Raw genomic sequence first — 25,666 nt, 5'->3', positions numbered from 1 at the left:
AAGTCAGATAAGGACTTGGGTGTTGGAAAGTTTGCATTTGTTAGCATGAACAAAGCACGTCTAGACAAAACATGCCACCACTGGGTCCATGAAGTGTATGGTAACCTCAGAACAGGTTATGTCCAGGCTGCAAAGAAGATGCTTCAGATGCCAATAACAAATAACACACTCAGACTACTCTCAGTTATGGACCCTGACTTTGTTGGCCATCAACAGACAGTAACATCATTACTTAGACTGGCTACCAATGTTCCAGTGTTCACAGAGGACCAGGTGCAGATGGGCAAACTGTCTGAGGAATCTGCCAAATATAATGTGGATGAAGATGTCAAATGCCTGGCTGCTAATTATGAAGACAAGGAGCCTGTTGACACTGGATTCTGGAGTAAGGTATTTGTCCTTGAAAGTTTCAGCAGACAAAGATATCCAGCACTCAGAACACTTGTGTCGTCATTGCTGACTGTTTTCAGTGGACCGCTTGGTAGAATCCAGCTTCAACATTATGGACGATATAATAGAGAAAGACCGAGCAAGCTTGACTGTAGAAAATTACGAAGCGGTGGCAATAGTAAAAACAACTTTAAGGAAGAAAAATGTAAAAAGTACAAACATGAAGGTAGATCCAAGTATGAAACGGTCTTGTGTCAATGCATATAGCACGTACAAACTTTATTTGAAGAAGAAGAAAGAACAGAAGCAGCAACAAATGCAAGACAAGTTGAATGCCTCTTTGCAACTTTTGAAAGCAGAAAAAGCCAAAAAAGTAGCACAACTTGTAAAGTTGAAACAAAGACTTAGTAAGACAACTCAAAGGAAAAGACCTTATGAACTTGATGACAGTGGTACAAAAAAAAGGTGGAAGAGGATAAAAATGAGATGAAAAGTGGTCCAAAGAAAAAGAGGATTAAACAAGAAATATCTTTAAAAATGATGGTCGGCGAATTGTAATAAGGAAAGAAGTTTATGAATTTTTCATCTAACATTCATCTTTCATCTAACATTTTTCAAATTGCAAAACTAAACACCGCACTTTAACAATTTAAATGGTTCTCTTTTAATTTTTCGCAAAGGTTTCGTAGGGTTGCAATTTTGTTTCGTTTATCCTTAGACGAATAATTACAGCAGTAGTTTGTTGAAGATTCATGAAGAGGTTCATGAGAAGAGGTCATTAAACGTGTTTATATTTTTAGCTAAATTGGTCCCTATCCCCATTTGTAACAAAATAGCAGGAGACCTTACGATATTGTTACACATCGAGTTTGATAAAAATCCATTACATTTTAGTGGTAACTGCGAAGAAAGGCATATCTACTTTTAGCTATAGTGGTACCTAATAGGGCCCAAGTTCCTATATAAATAAATTTGGAAGAGGACCTTATAATGATACTCCAGACCAAGTATGACAAAGATCCACCAAGCTGTTCATGAGACGCTGTATAAAGGAATTTCTAGTTTTAGCTCTAGCAGCCCCTAAAAGGGGTCAAATGTCCCAGCTGAACAAAGTTGTCTGCGGGCCTAATAAAGATGCTACAAATCAAGTTTGATTAGAATACATGAGAAAAAAACAATTAAAGGATTTTTTATTTATTATTTTTATTTATTTCTAAAATAGGCCAACTGATCCCGCTTTAACAAATGCATATTCGCTATTCATGAATCTTTGGACAATGACGTCACACCTATAAAAAAGTGAAGGTCAAGCAAAACACAATTTTAATTATTTCAATATTTCTGTTTCATAAGAAAAGTTTGACCGTAGTCATATCACATAGATAAACTGTATGCAGCGTACCTTCATTTCAGTGTAGTGAGATTCAGTCATTATAGCATATATATAATGAAACAAATTTCAACTGAGTTCAATATTTGCATACCATACTAAAGAAAAATATTCATATATAATAAATCAGTTAAATAATTTATAACAAATATATCAAAGCAAACAAGTACTCATTTTAATATGCAATCTGAATAAGTCACAAAAGCAAGAAACCTTTTCATATACAGACGACAACTGTAACAAGGAAAATCTTTTAAAAAGCACTTCTCTACATAAAAGACTCTTATCACACCCTTATTCATGTGATACGCAGACCGTATTCAGCTCTTTCTTTAATTTGATATATGTTGGTATTTGAACAGGTTTTTATCATATTTATTAAACTTACTTATCATTTTGAGATATATCAATATTCTTGCTAAATATACTGAGCCAAAGTTAGCTTTAAAACTGTGAACAGCGTCGTTTAGGATAAACGCTTTGTCTACATTTCACTCAGCGTAGCACAATCAACAGAGTGAAAGAAATTGACACTCTCGTCCAATCAGGCAGAGTGTTGCATAAATCTTCCATTTTGATAAATTATCTATAATGCGTTATCAAGTAGTTTGATTTGCAAACTGAAGTCATGTGGCATAGGTAACGAAAACGAATTTAGACGGCGTCGCCGAAAAAACAGTCATTTCTCAAAGCTAGACTAAGTTTAAAATACCACTGACATTATTTTACAATTGTATTATTTTGAAGCACTTATTTTTGAAAGAAAGAAAAAACAAGACATAAATTAATAAAATGTTAATTGTACTTGACCTCTTCACTGCTTTTGTCTACCTAAAATTCATCATTGATAGTCAGTTACTGTAGTGTATGTCCCACAAGAGAAGATACTTCTGTGATTTGAAAATAAGGTTGATGTTTCTGGAAAATGCATTCTTGAGGCCAGGTATTTTACATATTTCTAGGAGCTTCCGGGGGCCTCTGGCCCCCTGGACCCCTGGCCAGGGCTTTGTCCTGGACCCACCAGGGGCCCTGACAGCCCCCAGGCCCCCAGTAAAAAAGTTCAGGTTTTTAAAAAAATTTAACTTTCACCCATGAAGACCCCATGTGACCTCTAGAGTGGTCCAATTAAAAGTTCACGGACGGACGGACGGACGGACGACGGAAGCCACGCTATCACAAAAGCTCACCATGTCACTTTGTGACAGGTGAGCTAAAAAAATATCAGTATTATGACTGGGTTGATAATTACCGAGGAGTGCCAAACATGTTTACACAGTAAATCAAAGTGTCACCGATTGTTGTGTATTATACATGTTTGACACACATGTATTGTCCGTAAGTATTGACCTGGCACTCATGAATATTCCGTAAATCAATCTTCGGTGTCCGAACATAAATAGCGATATAACTAAATATTACATATATAATTCTTAATTGATATACTGTCGCATGTGCAGGTAGCTGTGCGGACAAAGGGTTTAGCTGCCAATATCAGGGTTCTGGGATTGAGTCCTACGTCTGACCATCTTTTTTTTTTTGTCCCAAAATTTTATATGCAGACTAACTACTTACTTGGTCAAAGGTATCGTGGTATTTATGGTTCATTTATTGGCAGTAAGCATATTTACCCGCTGTAAAACAGTGGAATAAAAGTGTTTTAAAAATATTCTATATAAAAAGACAAGCATTTCAGAAAATAAACACTGCAAGAGAAAACAATTAAAATTCATGAAATATGATAGATAAAATAATGTAAAAATGAAACAGGTATTGATAACATTACATTTAATTAAAAAAAATGTGGTCTAAGTGGTTTTGAACATGTGGCAACATGCGTGGAAATCAGACACCTTACCTCTACGCCACCGTGTCATCGGTTACCTCAATTATGTTACTTTAGTAAATTAGATACTTCCAGGATACAAATATTGCATAAATTAACGAAAACACCCAAAAATATTGGCGAAGATTAATGAGTGCCAGGGCAATACTTACAGACAATAGCTGGAAGAAAGAGTTGTTTTTCACAGGTGAATTATCAATTGTTTGTTTTGATAAGGGATTAGACAAGCAGGGCCTGTCTCTCCGGGCCAAATATCTGCCCATTCTCAATGCCAGTTAAGCTCCATTTTTTACCAATTTGAAGCAAAAAACTCCCAGTCATAAGAAATAATTCCCAACTGAAATGAATTTTGATTATTCAAAGAAAAGTTTTTAAATAAAGTAATAAACGAGCAAATTTGATGAATTGGTATCCCCCGCCAAAAGGGAATGAGGTGAGGAATGGTAAAAAAATATTTCTGGCAAAAAGTTAATTTGTTTTGTTTGTTTGTTTTGGGTTTAACGCCGTTTTTTTTTCAACAGTATTTCAGTCATGTAACGGCGGGCAGTTAACCTAACCAGTGTCCCTGGATTCTGTACCAGTACAAACCTGTTCTCCGCAAGTAACTGCCAACTTCCCCACATGAATCAGAGGTGGAGGACTAATGATTGCAGACACAATGTCGTTTATCAAATAGTCACGGAGAACATACACACCGCCCGAGGAACGAGCTCACGACCCCGTGATCCATAGACCAACGCTCTTACCTACTGAGCTAAGCAGGCGGGCTGGCAAAAAGTTAAGGATGTTACTAAGAAATTTCATTAGTCAAAATCATTTTAACAGAAAATGAATGCTTCTTTTTTTGGGTGGGGAGGGGGCAGCGGGAGTGACTGGGTGAGGGTACAAAATTTCACCTGTTGATAATAAATATTGATGGAAAATTAAAAATGAAAAATAAAAAAAACAAGCAAATTCGATGAATTGGTATCCCCCGCCGAAAGGGTTTCGGTGAGGAATGGCAAAAAAATATATCCGGCAAAAAGTTAAGGATGTTGATAAGAAGCAAATAATTTCATTAGTCAAAATCAATCTAACAGAAAACAAATGTTTAATTAAAGAGTACATAATAAATGTATGATACTTTGATCCTGACTAAAGAATTTATTTTGAATGGGATATGCTTACTGTAATAAGGTTAGCTTTTAAAATTAAATGCAGTTAATTGAAATATGAGCTTGAAGTTTAACTGGAACGAAATATTGTCTTTGAGTGGTTTGGCACCAGGTGTTGTTGTTTAACATGTACATTTGAACTTAAAAAAACAGATGTCCTTATGAGAACACTGGTAAGATATCTTGAACATGACTGAGGGCAAGGCTTGTGCAGTCACAACTTAACATGTTGAAGGTTTGAACATTTAAAAAAAAAAAAAAAAAAAAGGAATGGAAATATATATATGTATATATATTCATTTTTTAAGGGTGTGGGGGTGTGGGGGAACGGGAAGAGAGAGGAACAAAATTTCACATGTTGATTATAAATATTGATGGAAAATTAAAAATGAAAAACAAGAGGGTCATGATGACCCTGGATCGCTCACCAGAGTAATATGAGCTACATGTTTCTAATGTCAAACTGATGATTTTTAGAAGTTTTTTGGAAGATTTTCCGATGTACAATCAAGTAACCCCTGGGGCGGGGCCAATTTTACCCCGGGGGTCATGATTTGAACAAAAGTTTGTAAAAGTCTACTAGGAAATGTTACATATCAAATATCTAAGATCTAGGCCTTCTGGTTTATTTTTAGCAAATTTATGAAGATTTCCCTATGTACAATCAAGTAACCCCTGGGGATGGGTCAATTTGACCCTGGGGGGTCAAGATTTGAACCAATTTTGTAGAGGTCCACTAGGCAATGCTACATGTTAAATATCTAAGCTCTAGGCCTTCTGGTTTATTTTTAGAAAATTTTGAAGATTTTCCGATGTACAATCAAGTAACCCCTGGGGCGGGGCCAATTTTACCCCAGGGGTTATGATTTGAATAAAGTTTGTAGAAGTCTACTAGGAAATGTTACATATCAAATATCTAAGATCTAGGCCTTCTGGTTTATTTTTAGCAAATTTATGAAGATTTTCCTATGTACAATCAAGTAACCCCTGGGGCTGGGTCAATTTGACCATGGGGGGGTCAAGATTTGAACCAATTTTGTAGAGGTCCACTAGGCAATGCTACATGTCAAATATCTAAGCTCTAGGCCTTCTGGTTTATTTTTAGAAAATTTTGAAGATTTTTCTATGTACAATCAAGTAACCCCATGGGGCGGGGTCAATTTGATCCCGGGGGTCACGATTTGAACAAATTTTGTAGAAGTCTACTAGGCAATGCTACAAGTCAAATATCTAAGATCTAGGCCTTACCAGTTTATTTTTAGAAATTTTTTGAAGATTTTCCTATGTAAAATCAAGTGACCCCTGGAGCGGGGTCAATTTTGACCCAGGGGTCATGATTTGAACAAATTTTATAGAGGTCCACTAGGCAATGCTACATGTGAAATATCTAAGCTCTAGGCCTTCCGGTTTATTTTTAGAAAATTTTTGAAGATTTTCCTCTGTAAAATCAAGTGACCCCTGGGGCAGTGTCAATTTTGACCCTGGGGTCATGATTTGAATAAATTTTGTAGAGGCCTACTAGGTAATGCTACACGTGAAATATCTAAGCTCTAGGCCTTCTGATTTATTTTTAGAAAATTTGTGGGTGTGCAACTTCACATGTTTATAATAAATGTTCACAGAAAAGAATGAAAGAAATGTAATGAAATTCTGCCAAATGGCAAGTTTGTTATGTACAAATATGTGGATTTTTAGACAATTAAAGGGCAATCACTCTGCAGTTACAAAAGAAATCCATACGAAATTGTGTGTGCACAACCACATTATAGTGCTCTAAATTCTGTTAAAGTTTCATAGTTCAAGGTCAAATATATCAAAAGTTATGATGCAGAAATTGCCATATTTATAGTACCCTATATAGTTAACACTAGAAACTTCTAAGGGCCATAACTCTGGTGTTACTTGGGCAATCTGACTGAAACTTGACGGGCCGCAAGAACTCATAGTGGTGAACATGTATATGAAGTTTTAAATAAATATTCCCAACCATTTCCTAGATATGACTCTGGACGGACGGACGGAAAGACGGACGGAATGACGGACGGACGGACAACGCCAAAACTATATCCCTCCGACTTTCGTCGGGGGATAATAAAAATGGGTGGGGGATGGGGATGCATGATCGGTGTGGTGGGCAAGACTGAGTGGAGAGTGAGGTGGGGGAACGGTACAACTTTGCATGCTAATAAATATTCATGGAAGGTTTGAAAATAAAATAATAAAAAGGAATTTTGTTTTTGTTTTTTTTTGTGGGTGGGGGTGGGGAAGAGGGGGAGGGAATGTGACCAAGGCAAGGTGGTGACCAGGTGTGGGCACAAAACTTCAGATGTTTATACTAAATGTTCATGGAAAAAAATGAAAGAAGTTTAATGAAATTCTATGAATGGGTTGGTTTGTTATGTACAAATCTGTAGATTTTTAAACAATTAAAGGGCAATAACTCTAAGGAAAATTGACAAATTGAAAAAAAAAATATGACAAGCATCATCGAAGTATGTTGGGTTCATATTTATTTAAAGTTGAAATTCTACCAGCTTGTTACTGAGAAATGGCTGCAGATGTGGATTTTTCATTAAATTAAGGGCAATAAATCATCACAGTATGTTGGTGCATGTTTATTTCAAGTTTTATGAAATTCTACCTGATAGTTACTGAGAAATGGCTGTGGACAGACATTTTTGGGTATTTTTCATTAAATCCAGGGCAATAACTTTAAGGGGAATTGACCAATCCAAAAAAAAACTTGATGGGCATCATCGCAGTATGTTGGTTCATGTTTATTTTAAGTTTCATGAAATTCTACCTTCTAGTTACTGAGAAATGGTCGCAGACGGACGGACACAAGGATGAACTGACGGACCGACAACACCATTTCAATACCTCCCTCCCGATTTCATCGGCGGGGTAATAATTGTTGGAAAAACCAACCATTTACTATTTTTAGAACAGGAGTGTTATTTCCCCTTATGCAGTAACGCCATTTTCTTCCAATGTTTACCAAATTAATTTGCTACTAAATTGGACTTATTTCATTGAAAACTGGATGATAACACACACTCATTTATTTGATAACATCAATCTACATTATTTTGGTAAGGTTAAATACATGTTGATGTATTTCTGTTTTCTATTTTTCATGTCAAAATCATCAGTATTTTACACGAAAGTGGGTGGGGTAAGGAATTTACATAATTTATGAGTTGTGTTCAGACCAATTTAAAGCTTCGTTTTTTTTTAAGTCTTCGAGTAGAATAATGTTAATGCATGTTCACCTTCATTTCAGACCTAAATTGAGACTTTGTTTCTACAAATTTAATCTGTCAAGAAAGTTTAAAATTAGAACAAGAGTGAGCTTCTGTACGATAGCATGCTCGACTTTTCTCAGTGATTGACTCTGAATTAAAGCTTTGCCAGTAAAAGGGGCAATTAAAGCTTTGCCAGTAAAAGGGACATAATAATGTAAGTTAAAAAATGGCATATATAACTCAAAATTCAAATCAAGAGTTATGAGGATTGTTTCTTCTGGTGTAGACTTATATACATTATTGTGTGGCCAAAAATGTTGGATTTTGCCTCTGAGTTATGTGTCCACGCGCTTAATTTATGTCAATAAAAACCCTCCAGTTTTGAGACCCCAACACCAGCTGAAAAATGGCAAACCTCCAGTTTTGGGATTCTGAACTAAATATCACATGTATGAGTAAGAAACATGTTACAGTCAACAATGCCATGCTAGTTAAACAACTGGTATACCACAGTTTTTATCCTTGTCTACATTGGGTCCAAGATACGATTTTTCTACTGGCAGCCATGTTTTTTGAGGAATCAATAATTTGAATATTCTTGGTTGAGGGTCACACAAGGGCCATTTGTGCGAAACTGTTTCAAAATCCAGCCTGCAGTTTCATACAAGATTTTTAAAGTTTCCTTTAAATACATATAGGGAAAACTGACCACACCCTCTAGCAGCCATGTTTTTTAAGGAATCAATAATTTGACTATTCTTGGTAGAGGGTCACAGAATGACCATTTGTGTGAAATTGTTTCAAAATCGGGCCTGCAGTTTCATGCAAGAAGTTTCCTTTATATACATTCGGGGAAACTGACCATGCCCTCTGGCAGCCATTTATGTGAAATCATTTCAAACTCAGGCCAGCAGTTTTATACAAGACAAGAGGGCCATGATGGCTCTATATCGCTCACCTGAGTTTCGTTGCTTGCTTGAACAAATTTCTTTGCTAAAGCTTCAAAAACAAAAATCTGTATGAACAAGAGCTGTCCGTAAGACAGCAAATGCTCAACTATTCGAATTATTGTCCCAGAAGTAGGAATATTACCCTTAATGTTAGAATATCTATAGAGTTTCAATCCATTATCTGCATTAGTTTTGGAGATAGTAACTTGCATGCAAAACTGCATGCAGAACTTTAACCGGAAGTTTTAAATTCACAGGGGACATAATTTGGCCAAAATGCATGTCAGAGTTATGGGACTTGATGCTATAACCTACTTGCATGCAAAACTTTAACCAGGATTTTCTAAGTACAAAAGGAGGCATAATTTGCCCAAAATACATGTCAGAGTTATGGGACTTGACCCAGTGAGGTTTGTAATTGAAAAAATTAAGTTGCAGAGTTATATGCATTCAAGTAATAGCTATATGTACTTGCATGCAAAACTTAAACCAGGATTTTCTAAGTCCAAAATGGGGCATAATTTGGCCAAAATGCACATCAAAAGTTATGGCTCTTGATGTTATCACCTAGTTTTATGACTCCGAAGACACAATGTGAAGTATAAATTCAATGTCTGCATTAGTTTTGGAGACTATAGTAACTTGCATGTAAAACTTTAACCAGGATTTTCTAAGTCCAAAATGGAGGACATAATTTGGCCAAAATACATGTCAGAGTTATGCGACTTGACCTAGAGAGGTTGGTAATTGACCTAGAAAAAGAAAAAAAAACAGTTTCAAAGCTATATGCCTTTAAATGATAGCCACATGCACTTGCACGCAAAACTTTAACCATTTGAAAACCTCTAATAAGAGGGCCATGATGGCCCTATATCGCTCACCTGTTATCATTGCACTTGAGGACAAGAAGGTCCTCAGAAAAAATATCTAAGTCCAAAGAACAATAACAACAAAGGGAAGAAATTTAACCAAAAAGAAAAAAAAAAATTCTTACAAGGTACAGATATGTCAAAATATACCTAAAAATTGCAGCAGGGTCTTTCATTTTGAGTGACCCTGACTGGAGGTACCATCTATGTTGTACCACAGAAAAGTGGTCTCAGTTTTTCCCTACGGCCAATAATAAAAAAGTTACTAAAAATAAGCTATTTCTAGTAACGTGAAAGGGAAGTAATTAAAAAAAAAATTATTGTAAGTGAACAAAAGAAGGATCTGCCAAATAAATCTGTTGACAAATGAAATTTCAGATCAGTATCTTCATTAGTTACGGAGATATACCCATTTTAATTTGAAATAAAGGGAGGTAATTTGACATAAAATCAGTCCATAGTTATCTACCTTGATTGGCTCAGTCCAACTAATGACAATAATGAAATTTCAAATAAGTCTTATAAGTACTTACTGATATAAATCCATTTTGATTACAATCAGGGGAGGTAATCAGATATAAAATAACTCTGAACCTACGTTTGAACCTGATTTGTCATTGAATCCAAGAGTTATTGTTGTTGAAGTTATTTTGTAAGTTTGTATCAAATAAAACCATAAATGAAGTCTCTATATGGCTGCAAAAGCCGAAACAGCCAATTTTGGACCTTTAAGGGGCCATAACTCTGGAACCCATGATGAAATCTGGCCAGTTCGAGAAAGGAACCACGATCTTGTGGTGATACAAGTTGTGTGCAAGTTTGGTTAAAATCGAATCATAAATGAAGCTGCTATTGTGCAGACAAGGTCAAAATAGCTAATTTTGGCCCTTTCAGGGGCCATAACTCTGGAACCCATTAAGGGATCTGGCCGGTTAAACTAAGGAATCAAGATCTTATGGTGACACAAGTTTTGTGCAAGTCTGATTAAATTCAAATCATAAATGAAGCTGCTATTGTGCAGACAAGGTCAAAATAGCTAATTCTGGCCCTTTCAGGGGCCATAACTCTGGAACCCATAATGGAATCTGGCCAGTTCAAGAAAGGAACCAAGATCTTATGGTGATACAAGTTGTGTGCAAGTTTGGTTAAAATCAAATCATAAACAAAGCTGCTATTGTGCAGACAAGGTCAAAATAGCTAATTCTGGCCCTTTCAGGGGCCATAACTCTGGAACCCATATCGGAATCTGGCCAGTTCAAGAAAGGAACCAAGACCTTATGGTGATACAAGTTGTGTGCCAGTTTGGTAAAAATCAAATCCTAAATAAAGCTGCTATTGTGCAGACAAGGTCAAAATAGCTAATGTTGGCCGTTTCAGGGGCCATAACTCTGGAACCCATAATGGGATCTGGCCAGTTCAAGAAAGGAACCGAGATCTTATGGTGATACAAGTTGTGTGCAAGTTTGGTTAAAATAAAATCATAAATGAAACCACTATCGTGCAGACAAGAAATTGTTGACGGACGGACGCACGCACGCACACACGGACTGACGACGAATGAAGGGTGATCACAAAAGCTCACCTTGTCACTATGTGACAGGTGAGCTAAAAATGGTAGAAAAAACGTAAAAATGCATTATGTCATAAAGGCTGCCATGTTTGCAATGCCTACTGGTAGTAATCGTACCACGCATGTGCATTGGGAAACACCGTTACTAAGATTAGAGTATGATGTAATGGGGTACCAAAGAGGGCGGAATTTTCCACCGCTTGTGAGACAGATAAATAAATAAATAATGCAAAATAAGGACAAGCCAGTGAATATTTCAAATTTAAGTGCTAAAAATCAAGATAAAAATGTGAACTTTGAACATATTGTGAAGGATTTGGGCATAAACATTGGAAACAACAAAAATCAGACCAGTGAACATAAAAGACAATTACATGAATTTCTTGGTTGCAATAGAGACATAAAAGACAATTACATGAATTTCTTGGTTGCAATAGAGACATATTTGCAAAAGATCTATCAGAACTGGGAGAGACGCCACTTCATTCTCATGTCATAGAAACCAGTAATTAATGCAAGACCTGTGAGCTCTGCACCTCATCGCACCATGCCAGAAAAATGTAGGATCATGGAGACTGAACAAAATGTTGGAATCTGGAGTGATAGAGGAAAGCACAAGCCCCTGGCATAGTCCTGTTGTCCTCGTCAGAAAGCAAAACAGTGAGTGGCAATTTGCAATTGACTATCGCAAGGTAATGCTATGTTGTTTCCAATTCCACATATAACTGACATCTTCCACACGGTCGCAGATGCAAAGGCCACCATGTATTCTACGCTGGACTTATGCACTTAAATAGTCCACAAAGCATAAGAGTGCATTTTTTACAGAATCAGGAATTTTCCAGTTATGACGTCTCAGTTTTGGTTTGCGGAATGCACCAATGACTTTCCAACAACTTATGGCTAAGGTACTCAAGAACCTCAACTGTTTACCTTGATGACTGTTTGATATTTTCTGGCAGTTTTGATGAACATCTACAACACCTAGATCTAGTCTTCCAACACCTGAGAGAGGCCAACCTGAAACTTGATCCTGGCAAATGTGTTTTTGCAACACACTGTCAAATATCTAGGTCACCTGGTTACCAAAGATGGAATGAAAGTTTTACCAGAGAATACAGACAAAATCAAGAATGCAAAAAGACCCAAAAATGCCAAAGAAACCAAACAAGCTCTCAGACTTTTTAATTACTATCGCAAATTTTGCCATAATTATTCTAAAATTGCCAAGCCATTAACCAGACTTCTTAGAAAGGACACAGAATTTCAATAGACAGATGAACAAGAGACAGCTTTCAACACCCTAAAGGAAAAACTAATAACAGCACCAATTCTCAGATACCCAGACTTCAACAAAGAATTTATACTAAAAGTCTATGTAAAACTTGGGACCCCATGGGCAGGGCCTCTTTTCATCCCAGGGACATAATTTGAACAATTCTGGTAGAGGACCACTAGGCAATGCAACATACCAAATATCAAAAGCCTAGGTTTTGTGGTTTCAGACAAGATTTTTATAGTTTTTTTCCTATATAAGTCTATGTAACATGTGTGACCCCCAGGAAGGGCCTCTTTTCATCCCAGGGACACCATTTGAACAATCTTCATAGAGGACCATTAGATGATGTCACATGCCAAATATCAAGGCTCTAGTCTTGCAAGAAATTTTTTTAAAGTTTTTCCTTTAGTTCTGCATGGAATTCAATTCTTTGAACAATTTTGAAAGGGGGCCATCCAAGGATCATTCATGTGATGTTTGGTGTAATTCTGCCCAGTGGTTTTCAAGAAAAAGATTTTTTAAGAAAAATGTTGACAGACACACGACTGACGACGGACATTGAGCAGTCACAAAAGCTCACCACGAGCCTTTGACTCAGGTGAGCTAAATACTACATGTGTGTCCATAGGTCACCTGCCCCCACTTTCTGTCACTGTACATTGTAAGTTTCATGACTTGGGGGGAAAAAATAATATTTTCTAAGATATATGCAACACAAACTTTTATGTATTTAATGTGTTATTTTAACTAAGTCAAGGACCATACAAGATCTGGCCGACTGAAATCCTTAACAGAACACTAGGTGCACAACTTCACATGCTATATAACAATCCTCTAATATATTTTATAACCCTAGGTAAAGTACATTTTGAGATACACGGGACACCAACTTTTATACCCTTAATGAATATTTTTGAGTCAAGGGCTGTAACTCTAGTCAAGCCGGTTGAAACCTAAAACAAAACCATAGGTGCACAACTTCACATGCTGAATAATATTCCTGTAACATTTTGTAATCCTAGGTAAAATATTTTTTGAGATACACGAGACACAAACTTTTAGTCAAGAGCTGTAACTCTGGTCTGTCTGTGTGAAATCGGATTTACAACACCAGGTGCAGAACTTCACATGCATGACAATCCTGTAAGGTGGGATTACTCTCGGTAAAGTACTCTTCGAGATAAGCATGACACAAATTTGGATGGATGAACAGAAGTACAGGCAAGGCAAATTTAGATCCCCCCTAAAATATATGTTGACAACTACTGTATAAATTGCTAGCTTTACATACCTTATCTTTGTGTTTGACACTAACGATCTGTATATATGGTTCTGGGATAGCAACTGAGTCCCCTATTTTGACACCTGATCCCTGGGCAAGGTTGTAAACATTGACTGGCATCACTGTTTCATCTTCATCTATCATGCAAAATGTGCTGAAATATATCACAACAGTATACAAAAATAGATCTATTATTTAAACAATGCCACACACATTTTTTAACCTAGGGCAATAATTTGAACAATTACAGTAGAAATTACAAATCTGATATCACAAAATATCAAGGCTGTAGCTATTATTGATTTTCAAGGTTTCTTATATAAAAGCCTATAGTAAGTACATGTCAGACACAGAGGCGTGGCCATTTTTTTTACCTTAGGGGCAATAACTTTGACAAGTATGGTAGAGAGTCAAACCCTTGTATCACATGCCAAATACCAAAGCTCTAGAGAAAAGGATTTTTAAAGTCTGATAGCTGGAAACATATTTTTAACCAATGTGCAATGAACTGGAACCATTTGAACAACTTTGAAAGAGGGCTACCCAGAGATCATTTGTGTAAAGTTTCATCAAAATCCATTTTGGAGAAGATATTGTTTAAAGAAATTGTTGATGAAAAACGACAACGCCCTCTGGCACTTATGTTTTTTCATGAATTAGCAAAATTTGAACACTATTTGTAGAAGGTCACACAAGGACCATTTGAGTAAAATTATTTTAAGATCGAGCTAGCAGTTTCACACAAGAAGATTTTTAAAAGTTTCTACTATATACATACAGGAAAAGGTGACCACGCCCACTGGCGACCATGTTTTTAATGAATCAGTATAATCTAAACAAGAGCTGTCACTGGAGACAGTGCGCTCGACTATTTCGATGCTGGAGAGTGAAATTGGGCACATCTGAGGAAACTAGAGCTGTCACTGGAGTGTTTAATGACTCCAATTGCGGATGAAGATATTGCACAATAGCCTGAGTCTATGTCAAAAATATCAACTTAAAGTAATAAGAGAGGTAAAGATAAAATGTATCAATACACTATATAAGTATATCCTAAGCAAAAAGGGGCATAATTCATTAAATATTGGTGCCAGAGTTATGCACCTTGTGTCATATGGTGTGGGTGATGATGTTGAAGAACTATTTTAAGTTTGAATCAAATCCATTCAGTAATAACACAGACAGAGTGAAAGTGCATCAAAACTTTAACCTAAAATTCTAAGTAAAAAGGGGGAATAATTAATGAAAAATTGGTGCCAGAATTATGCACCTTGCGTCATATGGTGTGGGTGATGATGTTGAACAACTATTTTAAGTTTGAATCAAATCCATTCAGTAATAACAGAGGTAGAATGAAAGTGCATCAAAACTTTAACCTAAAATTCTAAGTAAAAAGGGGAAATAATTCATGAAAAATTGGTCCCAGAGTTATGCACCTTGTGTCATACGATAAGGGTAACAGGGCTCTGGAAATTTTGAGAACTCAATCGGTCCGAAATGAAAATCCTGACATCGGCGCTACCCCACCCACGGCATTACCAATATACCATATTTGTAAAACGTGATAGAGTAAAGAAATAAGCATGTCATGCATTAAAACTGAGTTACCGGTCAACGCGAGTTACCATACAATGCAGACAGTTATTCAGTGTTATGTGTGATCGTTACTTTGTTTAAATTTCGATGTTTTTCCGAGAAAATATTTGCAACGATAAAATTACCGAGGCATACACCATGTACCTAACTAGTCTAAAAGCCAACGCACGTGACTTCGGTACCGTATACACGGCAGATAATTTGTGATGTTCCCTCATTTTTTGACGGAATTTTATAAAATACAATGCGTCAAAGCGAATTACACGACACATATTCTCTGCTATACATCCTCAGTTTTTTAAGAATACTCTACCACGGACCGAATATGTACGTTATGTGAACGCTGAGATCGAATTTCCCGCATGTGTAGTACCAAAAGGTCACGCGGGTTGGCCACGGATATTTCATTTCACTGGCGTTTTACTTCAATAAGCAACTACATTTTATTAAGTTATATGTTCTCTTCCGTTATGTAAACAAAATTTCATTTTGAAACATTTTTTAAAAGACCGATTTGATAAACAGCTGCACTCCGGTTTTCTTTATCACTCGTGTTTATTTTTTTTATTTTTATTTTTTTATTTTGTACAGTCGAGTTGCAAAGACGATTTTCTGCACTTGTTTCAACTGGAGCCCCAACAAATGTATCATGTAATTTTTACAAATCAAGTAATTATAAAAATTATTTATATCGGTTTCCCGTGTGATGTCTCATTAAATGCAGTGACCATTTGTTGTTCTTTTTTACAAAAGAAGTATTTATTTTTATAGCTCTTTGTTTTACCCGTGATCAAACATAGCCTTTTGAAATAAACCATCCGTCGGATTCTAAATAAAAGAAGTGGATCCCCGTCGAAAAAATTTGGATCCAGTCAGAAACATCTGGAAACCAGTCAAAAATGTTTAATACACTGCAGTCGAGGCTGTCTGCAAACATTAAAGGATGTGCCGCGCGAGCACTGATTGCGTCACATGCTAATTACGGACCTATTATCAAGGTGACAATCAGACCGTTTGACACGTTTATTGATTATCTGCGGGTGCGACCAACAATTTCCTGCTTGGCAGGTGATCGTGTATTGAGATTTCAGACCAAAATTTATACTTTTCTCCATTTTTATCGGACCGATTTTTTTCATTTTTTCTCTTCACAAATCGGTCTGAAAAGTCAAAAATCGGTCCAAAACCGACAAACCGGCAAATTTCCGAAGCCCTGAAGGGTAATGATGTTGAACAATTGTTTAAGTTTGAATCAGATCCATTCAGTAATAACAGAGATAGAGGGAAAGTGCATAAAATTTTAACCTGAAATTCTAAGTAAAAAGGGGAATAATTCATGAAAAATTGTGCCAGAGTTACGCATCTTGTGTCATATGATGTGGGTGATGATGCTGAACAACTATTTTAAGTTTGAATCAAATCCATTCAGTAATACAGAGGTAGAGTGAAAGTGCACCAAAACTTTAACCTGAAATTCTAAGTAAAAAGGGGGAATAATTCATGAAAAAATAGTGCCAGAGTTATGCACATTGTGTCATATGATGTGGGTGATGATGTTGAACAACTATTTAAGTTTGAATCAAATCCATTCAGTAATAACAGAGATAGAGTGAAAGTGCATCAAAACTTTAACCTGAAAATCTATGTGATAAGGGGGGATAATTAAAAAAATACTGGTGCCAGAATTATGGCCCTTATGTCAGATGATGTGGATGATGATGAGGAATAAGTATTTCAAGTTTGAATCAAATCCATCAAGTAACTAGAGCTATCACTAAAGGTGATGAATGTAACCCCCGCATGCACTGACACAGTACATTGCAATTTGACGCACACAAGATTGCATAATTATGTGGACTGTATGTATATAGACTGTATGTATACAGTATAGTAACAAAAAACAAAGTCCCATAACTATGCAGAATATTCATCTAAAAGAATGTAACATGCACCATGCACAACTAGGGTTGGTACTGATCACTTGTGTGAAGTTTCATTAAATTGTGTGCAAGGGTTTGGTAGATTAGGCACGCACAAGATTGCATATGCAGACTGTATGTACATAGTATGTTAACAAGAAACAAAGTCCCATAACTCTGCAATTTTTGTCGCTGAAAGAACCTAACATGCCCCATGCACAACTACTGTTGTTACTGATCACTTGTGTGAAGTTTCATTAAATTGTGTCAAGAGGATGAGGAGAGATGGTGCGCACAAGATTGTGTCTATGTATATAGTATAGTAACAAAAAAACAAAGTCCCATAACTCTGCAATTTTTTTTTCTGAAAGAACCTAACATGCCCCATGCACAACTACTGTTGTTACTGATCACTTGTGTGAAGTTTCATTAAATTGTGTCAAGGGGATGAGGAGAGATGGTGCGCACAAGATTGTGTCTATGTATATAGTATAGTAACAAAAAAACAAAGTCCCATAACTCTGCAATTTTTTTTTCTAAAAGAACCTAACATGCCCCAAGCACAACTACTGTTGGTACTGATCACTTGTGTGAAGTTTCATTAAATTCTATCAAGGGGATGAGGAGAGATGGTGCGCACAAGATTGTGTCTATGTATATTATATAGTAACATGGCAACAAAGCCCCATAACTCTGCAAATTTTTTTTCTAAAAGAACCTAACATGCCCCATGCACAACTACTGTTGGTACTGATCACTTGTGTGAAGTTTCATTAAATTCTGTCAAGGGGATAAGGAGAGATGGTGCACACAAGATTGCGTCTACGGACAGACAGACAGACAACCTGAAACCAGTATACCCCCCCTTACAACTTTGTTGTCGGGGGGTACAATTACAGAGGTAAGTTGAAAAAAGAGAAAGTGCACCAAAACTTTAACCAAGGTGGGGACGCGGAAAGACGCCAACGCCGGGGTGAGTAGGATAGCTCTCCTTATACTTCATATAGTCGAGCTAAAAATCACACATGGACCATTTGTGTAAAATTATTTTGAAATCAGGCCTGCAGTTTCACACAAGAAGATTTTTAAAATTTCCACTATATACATATAGGGAGAAATGACCATGCCCTCTGGCAGCCAATTTTTTGATGAATCAAAAAAAAATTTAACAATCTTGGTAGAGGGTCACACAAGTACCATTTGTGTAAAATTATTTTAAAATCGAGCCAGCAGTTTCACAAGATGATTTTTTAAATTACCACTACATATAGGGAAAAGTGACCCACCCCTGGGGGCCATTTTTTTTTTTTTTTTTTGACGAATCAGTATAATTTGGAAAATCTTGGTAGAGGGTCACACAAGGACCATTTTTGCAAAATTATTTTGAAATCGGGCCAGCAGTTTCACACAAGAAGATTTTTAAAGATTCCACTATATTCATATAGGGAAATGTGACCATGCCCCCTGGTGGCATTGTTTTATGATGAATCGGTATAATTTGAAAAATCTTGGTAGAGGGTCACACAAGGACCTTTTGTGTAATATCATCCTAAAATCGGGCCAGCAGTTTCACACGAGAAGTTTTTAAAGTTTCCACTATATACATATAGGGAAAAGGGCCCTCTGGTGGCCATGTTTTATGACAAATTAAAACTAGAACTATCACTTAAGGTGATGAATGTACCCCCCGCATGCACTGACACAGTAGACATTGCAATATGACGCACACAAGACTGCATAATTATGTGGACAGTATGTATATAGACTGTATGTATACAGTATAGTAACAAAAAACAAAGTCCCATAACTATGCAGAATATTTATCTAATAGAATGTTACATGCTCCATGCACAACTAGGGTTGGTACTGATCACTTGTGTGAAGTTTCATTAAATTGTGTGCAAGTGTTTGGAAGATCAGGTGCACACAAGATTGCATTTGCAGACTGTATGTACATAGTATATTAACAAGAAACAAAATCCCGTAACTCTGCAATTTATTTTCCTGAAAGAACCTAACATGCCCCATGCACAACTACTGTTGTTACTGATCAGTTATGTGAAGTTTCATTAAATTGTATCAAGGGGATGAGGAGAAATGGTGTGCAAAAGATTGTGTCTATGGACGGACAGACAACCTGAAACCAGTGTACCCCGCCCCCTTACAACTTTGTTGTCGGGGGGTACAATAATTTGAAAAATCTTGGTAGAGGGTCACACCATCTTAGGATCATTTAAAGAGGGTCACTGACCCTAAATCGTTCACCTGTGTACAAGGTGTTTGTGTAACATTGTGGTACTTGGTCAATAATTTGAACAATTATGGTAGATAGTACCATTCTGATACAATGAAATCATTAATATTCATGGGGGACTAATTTTCATGGATTTCGTGGTTGAGTCAATCCACGAAATTTAATCCCAATGAACAAGTAAAATGTCCATTCATTTTATTTTCAAAAGTTGAAATTCACAAATTCATATCACCACGAAATTGCTGTTTAGACCAAAACCATGAAATTTTCTGCCCATGAAATTAAATGATTTTACAGTATCACATGCCAAATATCAAGGCTCTAACTATTATTGATCCAGAGAAGAAGATTTTCAAAGTTTCTAATATATAAGCTTATAGTAAGTACACGTCACATACAAGGTCATGGCCATTTTTGACCTTAGGGCAATAATTTGCTCAATTATGGTAGAGAGTCAAACCCTATCACATGCCAAATATCAAAGCTCTACAGAAAAAGATTTTAAGTCTGACAGTTGAACCAAGAAGACCCATATATTCAATGAACCAGAACCATTTGAACAACTTTGAAAGCGGGCTACCCAGAGATCATTTGTGTAAAGAGTCATCAAAATTTATTCAGTGGTTTTCAAGGAGATGTTGTTTGAAGAAATTGTTGATGAAAAGTGACCACGCCCTCTTGTTTTTTTTATTAACAAATCGAAAAAATTTGAACAGTATTTGTAGAAGGTCACACAACAACCATTTGTGTTATATTATTTTAAAATGGGGCTAATAGTTTTATACAAGAAGATTATCTAAGTTTCTACTATATACATATAGGGACAAATCAGTTTAATTTGAACAATCTTGGTAGTGAAGGGTGACATAAGGACCATTTGTGTGAAATTATTTCAAAATTGGACCATTGGTTTAGGGGGAGATGTTGTTTGAAAATGTTTCTATTTTTAGCTCTGATGACCCGTATGTTCAACCAAGCGGAAACGTTTGAATAACTTTGGTAGAGGACCATCCAAGAAACATTCATGCCAAGTTTCAACAAAATCCATTCAGTGGTTTTGAAGGAGATGTCGTTTAAAGACAATTGTTGACGACGGACGACTTGACACACGGATGACAGACACAGCATGATCACAACTGCTCACTACGAGCACTTCGTGCTCAGGTGAGCTAAAAATTGGGCCAGCAGTTTCACACAAGAAGATTTTTTCAAATTTCCACTATATACATATAGCAAAGTGACCATGCCCCCTGGCAGCCATGTTTTTTTGACATATCGGTATTACCGTATTTTGGTGTGTATAGGTCGCGGTAATGTACAGTCTGCATCTAATTTTTGCTCTGGAAATAGTCGGAAAATTTAACTTCTAGCGTATTAGTCGCAGTTAAATTTCGGATTTTTTCCCCAGCAATATTTAATATTTACCGGCAAAAAAGTTATGGCGGCGGCCATATTGATGCCGCGGACTGAATTATTATCAGAACCTGATTGGTGGAAATCGGACTGTGTTATTTTCGTTCCCAACCGTTTCGTACCAACAGTAGTATCGGTAACAGACTACATCAAAGAAAAGCGGCTTTTTGACACTAATTGGCAGCAGACGTCTGTTATCATGCAAGTTTAAGTGTGAATTGTTTGCACAGCAATTATAACACCTTTCCGTGTCATGTAATTAACCGCGTTCTTTTGATTCTGAGTAAAAAGATTAACAAAATATCTCTTTTTGGATTTTTTCCTTTTATTTAAAAATCAAAAGTAAAAAATAATCATTCAAGCTTTTTAATACACTAAGAATTAGTATAAACAATGTTTGGAATGGAGGACGGATCTGTCCGGATTTTATCCGACCCGGAGTACATGTCAATGGCGTCCAGTAAAACGAAAGTAGAAACAAACGTAATTCAGACTGCAAAAACATCTTTGAATTAAAGTCATTCGTAATTTTAATAGTCTGTATGGGTTATTTACGATATATTTTATTGAAAGTAACCGCTATTGGTTGAAAAGCTGCCGATATTGATATTTTTTATCCATTTTGTTCGTTCGTAACAGATGCACGTAATTTTGCGAGAGCTACGGTCAGAAAATTGGCCCGCAAAAAAAAAACTGCTGGCAATGTTCTGTCGTATAGGTTGCAGGAACTTTTTCAGGCAGCAAAATGGGTAGAAAAAGTGCGACCTATACACACTAAAATACGGTATTTGAATATGCTTGATAGAAGGTGACATAAGGACCATTTGTGTGAAATTATTTCAAAATCGGACGCTTGGTTTAGGAGGAGATGTTGTTTGAAGATTTTTCTAGTTTTAGCTCTGGCGACTTCTGTGCAACCAAGCAGAAATGTTTGAACAACTTTCGTAGAGGACAATCCAAGAAACATCCATGCCAAGTTTCATCAAAATCCATTCAGTGGTTTTGGTGAAGCTGTCGTTTAAACACAATTGTTGACGATGGACACAGCATGATCACAATAGCTCACCATGATCACTTTGTGCTCAGGTGAGCTAAAAATCAGGCCAGCAGTTATACACAAGAAGAGTTTTTAAATTTCTATTATATACATATAAGGAAAAGTGACCACGCCCCCTGGCGGCCATGTTTTTTGACATATCGGTATTACTTGAACATTCTTGACAGAAGGTGACTCAAGGACCATTTGTGTGAAATTATTTCAAAATCGGACCACTGGTTAGGAAGGAGATGTTGTTTGAAAATTTTTCTATTTTTAGCTCTGGCCCTTATGTGCAACCAAGTGGAACCGTTTCAACAACTTTGGTAGAGGACCATCAAATAAATATCCATGCCAAGTTTCATCAAATTCCATTCAGTGGTTTTGGAGAAAATGTCTTTTAAAACACAACTGATGACAACGGACAGACGCACGATGGACACAGCATGATCACAATATCACAACAGCAAACCATGAACACTGCTCACCTATTTTTTTCGGGGGTTGGGGGAGGAGGCAGGGACCAGGTGAGGGTACAAAACTTCACATATTGATAATAAATATTGATGGAAAATAAAAAATGATTTTTTTCTTCTTTCTTTTTTGGGGGGGAAGTGGGGTGCATGATAGGGGTTGTGGGGTGACTGGGTGGGGGGAGGGTACAACTTTGCATGTTGATAAATATTAATGGAAGATTTAAGATTTAATAAAAAAAAAATTAAAAAAAAAGAAAAAAAAAATTGTGGTGTGTGTGTGGTGGGGGTGGGGGGGTGGACAGGGTGTGACCAGGGCAGTGGGGGTGACCGAGTGTGGATACACAACTTCACTTGTGGATAATAAATGTTCATGGGAAAGAAAATGAAAGAAGTTTAACAAATTTAAATGGTAATATGTGGACTTTTAAACAAAGGGCAATAACTCAGAAGTTACTACAGAGATCTTGACGAAATTGAGTGTGCACTTTCACATTGTGGTGATCTAAATTTATTTAAGTTTCATAGTTATAGGTCAAATATGTCACGAGTTATGAAGCAGAAATGGCCATCATTACAGTACCCTATATAGATAACACTAGAAACTACTAAGGGCCATAACTCTGGTGTTACTTGGGCAATCTGACTGAAACTTGACAGGCCACATTTCCCTACAGTGGTGATCATGTACTTTAATTTTCATATAAATATTCCAAACCACTTCCTAGATATGGCTCCGGACAGATGAGGCCAAAACTATTCTCCTCCCCCTTCTATGGGGGATAAAAACTTTCAACAAATTACTCATTACTGAACATAAATTACTGTGGATGACTGTTCCAACTCGATCAACATACAATATCCTGCTAGAGATCACAGACCTAAAAGCAAGCCTACTGAAGTAATAATAAAACAATCCACCTCATTTAAATAAAATATCAGAATGTTTCTATAGAATATTTATTCCTTGATTTTTTCTGCACAAAAGTTTTCATTCCACACAGTTCTCTAAATCCATACCTACTTACAACTGCAGAAGATTCTCAGAAGGTACTGCACAGACAACCTTTCCATACTCACCCTCTGATGGTTTACACCTTGTCCCAGTTCTTTTATACTTACAACGGTACAAGATCATCAGTAGGAATTGTACAGGCAACTTTTCCCAGCACAACCCTCTCTGGGTTTACACCTGTCTCAAGATCTTTGAAGGAACACCTCATCAGTTTTACAGACTTGCCACTGTTACTAGTGTAACCACCTCCAGCATAGGGGCCTAGAGCACTGTCTCGTGGAGATTGTGACAATGTTTGTAGTCTCTTCCCTTTCACTTTTCCCTGATTACATTGAGACAATAATTACAGATAATACAGACTTATAACTAGAGCTATCACTAAAGGTGATGAATGTACCCCCCTCATGCACTGACACAGTACATTGCAATCTGACACACACAGGACTGCATACTTACGTGGACTGTATGTATACAGACTGTTTGTATACAGTATAGTAACAAAAAACAAAGTCCCATAACTATGCAGAATATTTATCTAAAAGAACGTAACATGCACCATGCACAACTAGGGTTGGTCCTGATCACTTGTGTGAAGTTTCATTAAATTATGTGCAAGGGTTCGGAAGATTAGGCGCGCACAAGATTGCATATGCAGACTGTATGTACATAGTATGTTAACAAGAAACAAAGTCCCATAACTCTGCAATTTTTGTTGTTGAAAGAACCTAACATGCCCCATGCACAACTACTGTTGTTACTGATCACTTGTGTGAAGTTTTATTAAATTGTGTCAAGGGGATAAGAAGAGATGGTGCACACAAGATTGTGTCTATGTATATAGTATAGTAACAAAAAACAAAGTCCCGTAACTCTGCAAATTTTTTTTCTGAAAGAACCTAACATGCCCCATGCACAACTACTGTTGTTACTGATCACTTGTGTGAAGTTTCATTAAATCGTGTCAAGGGGATGAGGAGAGATGGAGCGCACAAGATTGTATCTATGTATACAGTATAGTAACAAAAAACAAAGTCCTGTAACTCTGCAATTTTTTTTTCTGAAAGAACCTAACATGCCCCATGCACAACTACTGTTGTAATTGATCACTTGTGTGAAGTTTCATTAAATTGTGTCAAGGGGATGAGGAGAGATGGAGCGCAAAAGATTGTGTCTATGTATATAGTATAGTAACAAAAAACAAAGTCCCATAACTCTGCAATTTTTTTTTCTGAAAGATCCTAACATGCCCCATGCACAACTACTGTTGTTACTGATCACTTGTGTGAAGTTTCATTAAATTGTGTCTAGGGGATGAGGAGAGATGGAGTGCACAAGATTGTGTCTACGGACAGACGGACGGACGGACAGACAGACAACCTGAAACCAGTATACCCCCACTTACAACTTTGTTGTCGGGGGGGGTACAAAAATGAATGCCCTATATTAAGTAACTGACAGCTGTTCATGCAGTATTATCTTTTTTAATTTTTTATTTATTTATTTTTTGTTGGGTTTAACATCACACCGACACAATTATAGGTCATATGGCGACTTTCCAGCTTTGATGGTGGAGGAAGACCCCAGGTGCCCCTCCGTGCATTATTTCATCATGAGCGGGCACCTGGGTAGAATCACCGACCTTCAATGAGCCAGCTGGATGGCTTCCTCACAGGAAGAATTCAATGCCCCAAGTGAGGCTCAAACCCACAGCGATGAGGGGCAAGTGATTTGAAGTAAGCACCCATAACCATTTGGCCACTAAGGCCCCTTCCTATTACAGTAAGTGTGTATCAAAACAACAGAGGTACTACTGCCTGACTCGGCAAGAGCTACTTGCTGTGATTCTGCTTTTAAGCATTATCACCATTATTTATTTGCCCATCATTTCCTCATTAGAAGTGACCGTGGAACTTTGTGATGGCTCACAAATTAAAAAAATTCCTGAAGGCCAAATAGGCAGATGGCTAAAAGTATTATCAACGTATAAT

General features: G+C 36.8%; 1 protein-coding gene across 1 annotated transcript in view; it reads right to left on the bottom strand.

The window, feature by feature from the left end:
• The window catches only part of LOC128555044 (tetratricopeptide repeat protein 5-like), a gene marked incomplete at its 5' end in the record, with an annotated part of 34,700 nt that extends 10,688 nt beyond the window's left edge, over positions 1 to 24,012 (bottom strand). Inside the window, 2 exons of the mRNA XM_053536400.1 lie at positions 13,982 to 14,126; positions 23,786 to 24,012. Coding sequence (XP_053392375.1) covers positions 13,982 to 14,126; positions 23,786 to 24,012 — 372 coding nt within the window. The remainder of the gene's footprint in view (positions 1 to 13,981; positions 14,127 to 23,785) is intronic.
• Between the last annotated feature and the right edge of the window lie 1,654 nt (positions 24,013 to 25,666).

This window comes from Mercenaria mercenaria, unplaced genomic scaffold, assembly GCF_021730395.1.
Source record: "Mercenaria mercenaria strain notata unplaced genomic scaffold, MADL_Memer_1 contig_97, whole genome shotgun sequence".
NCBI classification, from domain to species: Eukaryota; Metazoa; Mollusca; class Bivalvia; order Venerida; family Veneridae; genus Mercenaria; species Mercenaria mercenaria.
This window is presented reverse-complemented; position numbering and strand designations above follow the sequence as displayed.